General features: G+C 41.7%; 1 protein-coding gene across 1 annotated transcript in view; it reads right to left on the reverse strand.

The window, feature by feature from the left end:
• Window positions 1–446, reverse strand: part of LOC310771945 (endoplasmic reticulum-Golgi intermediate compartment protein 2-like) — an 8,089-nt gene extending 7,643 nt beyond the window's left edge. The window contains exon 1 of the mRNA XM_083664439.1: window positions 353–446. Within this exon, the coding sequence (XP_083520565.1) occupies window positions 353–429 (77 nt within the window). The 5' untranslated portion in view covers window positions 430–446. The remainder of the gene's footprint in view (window positions 1–352) is intronic.
• Between the last annotated feature and the right edge of the window lie 10,722 nt (window positions 447–11,168).

Raw genomic sequence — 11,168 nt, forward strand, 5'->3', positions numbered from 1 at the left:
ATAAGTTAGGAATATTACAGTGATATCATAGGAGATTAAAATATTATATTAAATAAAATAAAAAATTAAATATGAAGTACAATAGAATCCAGTTATGAATGAACACTAACGTTATTACATTACAGTAAGACAATATGAGAGAGACAGGGGGAGAGATAAACATGCATGATAGGGTTACTATAAAGGTAGCGTTAAGAATGAATACCGTCCATATGACATAGTCATACTAATCCTATGAGAATATTATAGTGATTTTTCATAATGGTACTACTGACAGCTAACTTAGCCGTGTAGCTAACGTTAAGAGGAACACACACCTCAATCAGTGCTCTTTATAACACTTGTCTCTTACCTCTGTTCTCGTCCATAAAGTGAATAATGGCATCCATATTCAAGTATTAACAGCAGCTGTGTCAGACACAACAACATACATGTTACTCGTTTCCTTGTTTGGGTAAATCGTGACGTCACTTTGCATGCGCGCTGGTTGTGCGCGCTCCGCACCTGTGTCATTCAGCATTCCACCAGGTGGCGCTTTAACACTAACAAAATGTAGCCCTTTTTCAGAAGAACCACTGAGAGCAGGTAGTTTGATGAATAGAATAGAATAGAATAGAATAGAATAGAATAGAATAGAATAGAATAGAATACTTTGGTTGCTTTATGCAGTGGTTCTCAAAGTGGAGTCCGGGGACCCCCGGGGGTCCACAGCAAAAAGGGGAATCATTTATTTGCACTAGAATTCCAACCATAAGTAACACGATTACTATTTTGGTCATGGGTTTTATACACTTTCTGTAGCCTAATAAAACATCTAAAAGTATGACGACCCTCCCAATCTCCTGGCCTTGTCTTGCAGGAGCCTTGGGGTTTCATTTCATTTCATTTATTTGTTTATTTGAATAGGGACAGGTACACGTACATATAGTGTTTACAAAATAAAGTGTCAATAAACTTATGATGTTACTGTGTATAGATGATTTCAACTCAACAACATTTATAAACATTCTAAATTTCCCCCAGCTTATTTCCTGTTGCAGTGTTTGCTAGTACAATAACTGACAGGACATAAGCTAGGTTCCAACTGTTTTCTATACACAATTCCCTGAAAACCATCTAACCATAGTTAAAACAGCATTAAGAACAATAGCCTAGGATAAACTCACTAATCAATATGCCTACCACCAGTGTTGGGCAAGTTACTTTCAAGATGTAATATACTACATAGTTACCTTCATTTGAAGGTAATAAGTTACTTTACAATATTACTGTCTGTGTAGAGTAACTCATTACTTATTACACTACTTTTGCATTACTTTCACCAAAATAACAACAGTAGCAGAATGACATCGCCGCCCCGGAACATCCCGAAAAATAATTGCAACCGTCTTGAACTCAGTCCAAACTGTCCAAAATTCTAAATGTTATCCTTTTCTTTGTTATTGTCATCTATCGTGGTTATTTGCATAAAAACATACAATTTGATTAGGAGATGATTGTATCTTTATTTAAATACCGTATGTGCTTTGATAAAAAAAAAAAAAAAAAGGTAACTCAATTTGTAACTTGTGTTACTTGACAAAGTAACTGGTATAATATTACTCAAATCTTATTAGTAATAAGTTATATTACTGAGTTACTGCTAAAAGTAGACTAATATATTACATGTAATATGTTACTTTTGTAATGAGTTACCCCCAACACTGCCTACCACAGACACAATAAGACCAGGAATATTGTGATATCATGGAAATATCATGTAGGCTACCATAATGATAATAAACCAACAGTCTAAAAGAGTTAATTTTATGTCTCTTTTATAAAGACAGTTGTCCCTCTACTCCGTTTGAGTGCATTGTGTGTTGAAGAAATGTCCAATTTCCTGTTGTGATGTCATCACCTTGATTTTGCTTCTTTTTTTTCTTTTTTTTCTTTTTTTTTTTACAATTTTCAGAACTTGGGAAACACAAACAAGCTCAGACAAAACATAACAAAATAAAACAAAAACAAAAATATACATATATCATCAACATTCCAATGTTACAGCGTTGTGTTGTCAGCCGCGTGAAGTGCTTATTGTGCTTGTAAGAGATGTGCGTGGGATCCCATGCAAGGTGTCCATGAAAAGTCAGCTGTGCAAGTCACTTGTCGCTTTCAACCTCGTCTAAGTAGGCCAGAAACGGGTCCCAGATAGTCAAGAATTTCACAAGAGAATTGGTCCTCAGGAACCGGAGTCTCTCCATACGTATAACCGAGACCATGTCTGTCAGCCACAGCTTAAAAGAAGGTGGAGAGGAAGACTTCCACTCCTTCAGAATGAGTCTCTTGGCGACAGTCGTCCCCTGCGTCAGAGACTGCTGCACAGCCGTACTGAGGGGTAGAGAGGATTCCAAGCAGCTGAAGATGGCAAGTGTTATTTTATAGGCCTTAGAGTATCAATCAAATATTTTTGGCCCAAAATCCAGAAGGTGAAGGGCAAAACCAAAAAGCATGGGATAGTGTACCCTCTGACACCTGACACCTATCACATAGTGGTGAGACAGAAGGGTAGATCTTGTGCAACCTGGACTTGGAATAATGAAGACGATGAGTGACCTTAAATTGGAGCAGCTGGTGTCTGCTGTTAATTGAGCAGAGTTGAACCACAGAGACAGACTCCTGTCCCATATAACCTCAGACAAGTCAACACCAAGTTCCTCCTGCCATGCCTCCTTAATCCTCTCAGTGGGAGCTCTGACACGGTCATCAAACAGACACACAAATCTAGAGATAAGATGCCTGGAGTGAGGGGGGATTGACAAAATATCAAAAAGCATGTTCATTTGGGATAATTTCAAAACCACAAATCTTGGATCGAACATAGTTTCTGACTTGTAGGTATCTGAACCAGTGTGAGTTGTCCGGACAGAGAGAGACTGAATGGTCTCCTAGGCCAATGAGTGCACCGAGCCCAATCAGCCTAACAACCCCAACACCAGGCTCCTGCAAGAGTCAGGAGAGTGGGAGGGTCATCACAAAATCTTATGGTGATGGGGGACCCTGGGACAAAATTTAATAAAATTGGGGTCTGTGGTCTAATTTGTGTCCGGTTATGCTTCCTTTACATGAAAAAGTTTGAGAACCACTGCTATCGCATTAAGCTGGACATTCTTACAGGGCTCTAGAAAAGACAAATTATTTATTTTGCATTATTTATTTATTTATTGGTGTAAAGATAGTGACAAAGTGCAATGCTGAGAGTGGGAAAAACAGTTGTGGGTGTCAGCTGAGTTTTGATGTTGTTAATCTGGTAGCATGGACACAAACTATGTCAGCCCCCCCCCCCCTTTTTTTTTTACTACTACTACTAATACATTGTTTTTCATACATAGCCTATATGATATTGTAACCGATGTTGAACACAAGTTGTTTACAACCATCCATCAATCAACAGTGAGTGACATTACCATCATAAGGAGCGCTGACATACAAGGGATAATTAACTTCAATGAGGGGTATTTGCAGGCATGCAATGTTATTTTTTTTCTTGTGGTGGATCTTTCCTTCCCTGCACACCATAAAGTTCTATACTGCTCAGGCTGAAAATAGACACAACCTAACGTGAAGAGATGATAATGATCTGTTACATACAACCCTATAGTGCAGACCTCTATAATCAGTGTGCAAAGAATATGTTTTCCCCTCACTGCAGTTGAGCATGCACAAGAACAACAAAACAATGCTGAGATATCTGCAGATGAACCAATTGAATCACGTGTGTCTCCTGTGTAGGTGCAAATGCTATGAGTCCCTCCCTACGTGAGTCCCTGCATGCAGCAAGCCTGCTTGCCTATGCAGAGCAGCACAGATGGGTGTGTGGGGGGATGGGTGCTGTCAGCTCACAGATCAAGCTGTGGGGCGGTGGTCCCCATTGCTATTCACCACACAAGCACGTAGGGCATGTCAGACATGCTCCATGGAGACATACCAGGGGTGAATTTTTGTCTTTTGGTTTTTGTCCTATTCTGCAATGTCTAATTGCCATACAGGAAGATAACTGTTTTCAGTGTCACACTTCTCATGGAAGAGGTTTGAAAGCATTATGAAAATTAGCTTACCTCCTAAATTGCTTTACTTTTTCTGCTGAGAGGGCAGCTTTGGACTGTGTGACACATTTAGCCTATACATTACTTTTTATCATCTGTGTTTATAGGTCACTGATAAGCCAATGTTCAGGCTGCATGTTTGGAGATAGGTTAACTTAAATGCACATACTGTACCCTCTGAAACTCACGAGAAGTCATGTTTAAAGTAAATCTTTAATTTTAGGCTACATCTCTGAATTGACATATTAGCAATATGTCAATTCAGAGATGTAGCCTTGTAATATATTCATAGGCTAATTAGTCCCTCTTATAAGGCCTCCCTGGTTTAACTTAATCAGTCTGGGTTGATCACAATACTTCAGACTTTACCCATGACAAGACCATTATGTAATTTCTTTGTTGGAAAAAGTTTGGGTCTTTTGTTGGTGTGCGCCTACAACCAGATGGAAATGAATAATTTGGAAATTGACGTCAGATGTGGGGTTGCCTAGACCGGTGGGTTTCGCGTGTGTTCGGCTCTTTCCTCGACTGTTTCCGCCGGGCGGTGGGTTATCCCCGCCCCGCTTCATTCCTGCGTTGTTTGGGGACAGTAGGAAGATGGCGGCGGTCCCGCTGTACTGTGTCTGCCGGCAGCCCTACGATGTGAGCCGGTTTATGATCGAATGCGACATCTGTAAAGACTGGTTCCATGGCAGGTATGTAGATTATATTCTCCTCTAGGCAAGTAGGCCATTTGACGGGACAAACACTCAACGTTTATTTAAGAAAGGCGACGGTTCCTGAGCGGTGTTGACTGCTAGCTAACTTAGCTTGCTAACGAGCTAGCGGTGGGCGACGGGGGTTTTAAAGCGTCTATTGACACGACTTGGCGAAAGAAAGTAGCGTTTCATTTTCTGAGATTGTCTTGGATTTGTTTCACTGTGTGGTCACTATGTTACATGTGTGACTCGGACCTGCTCTTTGTAACTATGTTGACAATTATTGAGCCTCGGGGCAAGTAGTTAGAAATATGCGGATCTATCCAGGATTGTCGAGCTGTGTCAGTCAATCTCACCGATTGGCTCAATCAAGATCTGCAAAGACTGCATTTTGGTCAGATCCTGCCTTATTGTGTTGTAACTTTATTTGACGGGCCACTTTAGCAGCCATAGTGTGCGGATACAAGCTGAAAGTATGGCTGATGATAACATTAGGTTATTCAAGGTAAAGGCAAGAAGCCAACCAGGACAGATCAGCGGTGTGTAGTGGAGGATAAACGCAAGTAAACGCAGTTTTCACCCCTTTGAAATGAGGCTGATGATGGTTTACTCACCTATTTTCAGATCAACTGTATAAATCAAATTAGGGTAAACAAGGTGGGTAAACTACTCACCTTGGATAGTTTACCCACCTCTGTATTTACCACTACACCCCAATGTTCATTAAACTTATTAACGTTACCTTTTACCAGGAAATGTCTATTGTTTGGCAACCATATACGAGTTATTTGGGGAAAAGGTCTAGTTTATATCCTAATTTAAAATAGTATATTATTTCAAGTTGTTCACGGACCGTTGGTTATACATCTTTCTGTATTTTGTCGTGTCCCCCCCCCCGTGGTTATATTTATTGGAAAGTGAGTGAGTGGGTGGGAGGGAGGGAGGGAACAACGAGCTTGTTATGGTCGGTCATTTGATTGACAGCTTGAGAAATTTAAATCCCCCTTTCAAGCAGAAGAGGCACATGGCAGGGTACCCGACCCCTAGTGGCGGACAGGGGAAATATTTAAAGGTCCCAGGCACATGTCCCTGGAAAGCAGAGTGCAGGGCTTTTTGTGTCTCATTTTCTATTTTGGTCATGATGTGTCACATGACCTCACCTGTTTTACTAGTGGACCGGTGGTGCCATAGATAAAAAAATAAATCTGTAGTGTATGTGTGTGTGATGGCTGCCAATATAATAGTGGGGATTTTGTGGTTGTGCAATGCAGTGATAGGCAACCATGTGCTATGTAGAGCCAATAGTCTCCAGCCAAAGACTGCATCAGGAGATTACACTGATTAACAAACCTTCAACCAGAAAGGAGAAACTAATCAGCAAAATCACCTTAGGTTGGAACGAAAACCTACATCCTCTCAGCCCTATAATGGCACCTGGCTGCCTATTTTTGGTGTGTGTGTGTGTGTGTGTGTACATCATTTTAAATGTCTTGTAAGTCATACTTGCTCTACTTCACACCTAGTAGACTTTTTTCACAGCAGCCATTTGACGCATCCTATCAGGGTAAACACAGGTGTTACTAATAACATTAATGATGGTTCCATTTGATTTGATTTTCGATGTTCCAGTGCCAAATTATCTATGATCATCTATGAACCATTATTATTGATATTTACACCTGTGTTTGCCCTGGCTGCTGTGAGAACTAGCTGCAGTGACCACATGACCGCATGTGTACAAGACCGCTGTATGTAGGGTCATTTTGTGTAAAATCAACCAATTTCTCGAGAAACTTTGCCTGCTCAACTTTTAATTTGGTAAATTTTTCTCCTGGTGGAAGATGTACATAAATGATGAAGAAAGCCCAAATATTAAATCTCACTAATCATTATTTTGTAGAGTGAGGGTCAAAATGTTTTTTCTCTATTTGGAGTAATAGGGTTCTAAAAACTAAGGATGACATCTTCTGGTCGTTTGGTCGATATGCTCCAGTCCGACCAAATTCTCATTGGTCGGACAATCGCTGGTGTTAGTTTCTTAAGAGAAATTCGATTTCATAAGTAGAAAAGTGCTCTGCAACGAAATGTGCACTTGATTACTGTTTGGCAAAAAAGATCATGCCCTCACCCCTGATGGACTGAGTAGTACAAATTTTAAGTATTTTTAGAAGTATAGTTCTAATTCACATTTTAAATCTTATGATGGTCTAAAAATATATATTTTCAAAAACCCAAAATATTTTCATGATTTATTTTTACATATTTCCATTTCCTCTTTTTTCTCTGAAGTACCCTCTGTAGTACCACCACATACTCCTAGGGGTGTGCGTACCCCCATTTGAGAAACGTGGATCTGGTGTGTGTGTGTGTGTGTGTGTGGGGGGGGGGGGGGGCACCCAGGGCCTTGCAAATAGAGCTCAACAGTCACGTGACGTTGTATTTCCCCATTCATTTTTCTCAATTCACGTTTAGAAAAATCCTCATCTAAAGAGTTTTAGGTCGGGTTCACACCAGAAAGTCCGGGTCCTTGGTTCGGGCCAGAGAAGAGGATGATACATTGTTTCGTTTTTCAGCTGGTTCGTTTGCGTTCACAAGACCAAAATACACTAGTCCTGCCCACACGAACCAAAGTCACGTGGGCAGAAATCTCGTTCTGTTATCCACCTTATTTTTGTGAGGCTCCGCTGTAAAATAATTCTGGGAGCAATATCCGGACTAGAACGTGAGCAGCTGTGTGTTTACGCTTGTTGGCTTGACGCTGCCTGGATACTACTCTGCACTGTATGAGCGAGAAGCGCCCGGCTAGCGGGGTAATCTGCACTGCAGCGCGTGCCTCCCGGTGCCTCCTCGCATCGCATTTCCTTGTTGAACTCCGACGTTAAAAGTTTGCTCGTTACAAAATAACACTAGTTTTGGGTATGTAGCCTAATGATGTTATCTATCACATCCGCTAACATGTTGCTCGTTGAACAAGTCGGCATTTATAAGCTCAGCTGCACCGTTTACAGACGGGTACATTAGACGGGCTGTGTTGTGTCAAGCTAGACGTAACGGGGGAAGAGGACAGCAGAAGGAAGCATCATATGGCCGCCAGAAATAACGTGGATTGGCCATACAATTTGTCGGGGCAAAAGTAAACAAACCATGCCACTAGTCATTTTTGTCTGTTTGTGATGTTGCTGGTAACGAGACGAGATAAACTAGCTAACTGCTACAGCTAGCAAGCAGCTTCTTCTTCAGCGGGAGCTTCCAAAACAGGAAATAACCAAAAAAATCAACACAAAAAACCACATGCTTCCTCTGACTAGTCCGGGTGGGGTTCACACCAGAAATGGGCCGCTCCAGAGTTCGCTTGAGAGCGGACCGAGACCACCTTTCACAGGCGAACCAGAGCACGGTTTTTAGTCCGCACCAGAGTTCGAGTAGGAGCGTTCACACCGACCCTATGGACCGTACTAAAGGGGAAAGGTCCGATAGACCGGACTAAACAAGGCTGGTGTGAACCCGCCCTGAAGCCTGGAACCAAGTCAACTGGCCTGAGAGAGAATCGTGACCATAAAACATTTGATTCAGAGTTGAAAAAACATCGAAAAATTGAAAGGGAAAAAAAGTGCTGCGTACAAGACTGTGTACATATTAGGGTTAGGGTTAGCAGAGATGGGGACTTGGACTTGGGACTTGGACTTGAGTCGCACTTAACACGTTCACTGCCAATGACGTATTAATCCATCAAAAAAAATCCAACGGTTGACTGCCAATGACGTATTAATACGTCAAAAAAATGATTTTTTTTTTTTTGACCGTGGGATGTGCATCTAACCCTTTTACATCTCTTATATAAATATTGGAGCCACCGAACATGTACAACCCATTCCACCGACCCACTAAGTGGCGACAGTGCTCTCCCAGACTAGAGGAAGGCAAGCAAAAAGCAGTGTGAGGAAGCCATTCTCATGAAAATGGATTGGCGAAAACGCTTTCGTTTTCGCGCTGATTGCTGGCGGTGCGGGATTGCAAATTTGCATAATAGATTACGGGTGGAACACACTTTGAAACACGCAGCATAAATAAGACCAGAATCGCAAAAGCTTCATCAAAGCTCTCAACCGAAACCACAAGAAACGAGCGAGCCCATCCAGACTTGCACAGCGGCCGCCAGCAGACAGGCAGCAGCAGCAGAAGCAGTGAGCCTGGTGACGCGAGGTTACAGCAGCAACAGAAACGAGCTTGTGACACGCCCGCTGCAGCCAAGAAGAACACACACGGAGGGAGGAGTTTGAAGGAGAGGGGTGTTTCCTGCTGTTATGGAGGAAATTACTGTTCAAATCTATTGTTTAGATGTCTGACGTCTTACTGATGCCAAAAATGAATGGTTAAAGTGACTGTTCTATCGAATTTCACAAAAAGCCGTTTATCTCAGAATAATTTTTCAGACGCTGAAACCATGCTGTATTCAACTGCTAATGCTTACATAACTACTAACTCCACAAACTAACTCTTTTAGACAGAGAAAGCACACATTCTATTAGTTCTTTTGAGATATTGTGTGTTCACAAAATCTTAGCAGAAAAGAATCCTCGGGTCTTGAAAGATGAGCCAGAATCCTCAAAAAAAACCTCTGGCAGAACCTACCTACAGTAAAAAAAAAAACGGCTGGCAGTGAATGTGTTAAGTCTCACTCACAGTGACTTGAGACTTGACTTGAGACTCGTCCTCAAAAACTTGAGACTTGACTTGGACTTGAGTTTTGGGACTTGTGAACAATCTTTATTTTTTATTAAACATTTTTGGTGCATTAACATTAAGGAAATCTATACTGATGTCATCCAATCAATGCAGATAATGTATGCTAATAGATAAAGGAGTGAGGATAATACAGTACATGCTTTGAATTCCTTGGTTTTAGCTATGCAGTGTTCTAAGCAGACTGGATGGCATGCAGCAGATGATAGAACGCTTCATCCATAAGAGACTTGAGACTTGACTTGGACTTGAGCTCAAAGACTTGAGACTTGACTTAGACTTGCAAAAAATGACTTGTGAGCATCTCTGAGGGTTAGGAGTGAAGAAACGACTCCTCCATTCTGGCATTTCCGGCCAATCATATTAGCAGATGATTGAGCAAAATAACGTTTTTGCCAATGGGAGAACACTCTTGAGTGGCAGTGGGCGGGACCAGCAGTCTGAGTGGCCGTCATTAGACTATTAGCTCAATGGCTAACGTTAACGTAGACAGACGCATTTCCGTGCATAATGTGACCGAACCAGGTAACGGATTTAAAAACGGGTCAAAGCATTAATGGCAGCATGACTCGTAATAGTTTTTGATAGTATATCGGTCGTCACTCAGTGGCGGTTTTAGCCCCTTTACTTTGCAAGATGTGTAGCCTAGCCAGAGGCAGAACAGCTAGAGAGAGTAATGAGTGCAGCCCACCAATCACAGATGACCATACAGCGAGCTCCACCAATCAAAGACGTCGATATCATATTACATTGTTGGATTGTAGGTAGTGTACTCCCTGAAATTGAATAAAGAATGTTTTAAAATAACCAAGGATGATATCTTACAGATTTGTCATCTGTGGCTTCTACAGGAAGATATACCATCGTTTCACCACTGTCAGACCCGTGGTAAGTCTACCGTGGGTGGTTACGACATTATGGCTATAATCAATATCTCATTGTAGAATCTGAACGGGGAAATACTCTTCTGGAAGCGAGGTGTCATGTGACTGTTGAGTAGGGATGGGCATTTTAAGCAATTTAAATACTCGAGTACTCTCCTTATATTATGAACGAGTGCTCGAGCACTCGTGCGGGGGGGGGGGGGGGGGTCTGTGTGATTACTATGGTAATGACTGAGCAGGGGTAATCTGCTGTGTATGGGGCTGTTCACACATAACGTTTGCATTTTTGCATGGAAAAAGCGCTACCTGGGCATTTTTGTCAATATCACAGTCAGTCCCTCTGACTGTGATATTAGGTGACGCTAAGCGAACATCTAAGACATCTAGATTCTAAAGCCTACCTCAGACAGTATCTCCGATGGTTGGATGGATGGCATTAGCGCTTTGGAGCAGACAAGTTGTGAAACAAGCGAATGTATTTCCAATAGCCTGTCCAGCAATGTCAGGTTATTGTCCAGTATCATCCATTTTACTTTATGGTCACTGTTACACTAACGTAAATCCACGGATTACAAGGTCCGGTGTTCTGCCAAAAAGTGAAAACTGACCAGTGTGATTAACGTTACAGCTGCAGCTGAATAGTGATCACCATGAAGCGATTGTCTCCCAAAAAGTGATTCTTTCTCCACATTTCTTGTGACTACCGTTATGGGAAACGACAGTATAGTCAGTAAACTAGCGTTACTGCAAAGTTTTGA

Source organism: Poromitra crassiceps (genome assembly GCF_964638095.1).
Source record: "Poromitra crassiceps genome assembly, contig: HAP1_SCAFFOLD_1552, whole genome shotgun sequence".
Classification (NCBI taxonomy): domain Eukaryota; kingdom Metazoa; phylum Chordata; class Actinopteri; order Beryciformes; family Melamphaidae; genus Poromitra; species Poromitra crassiceps.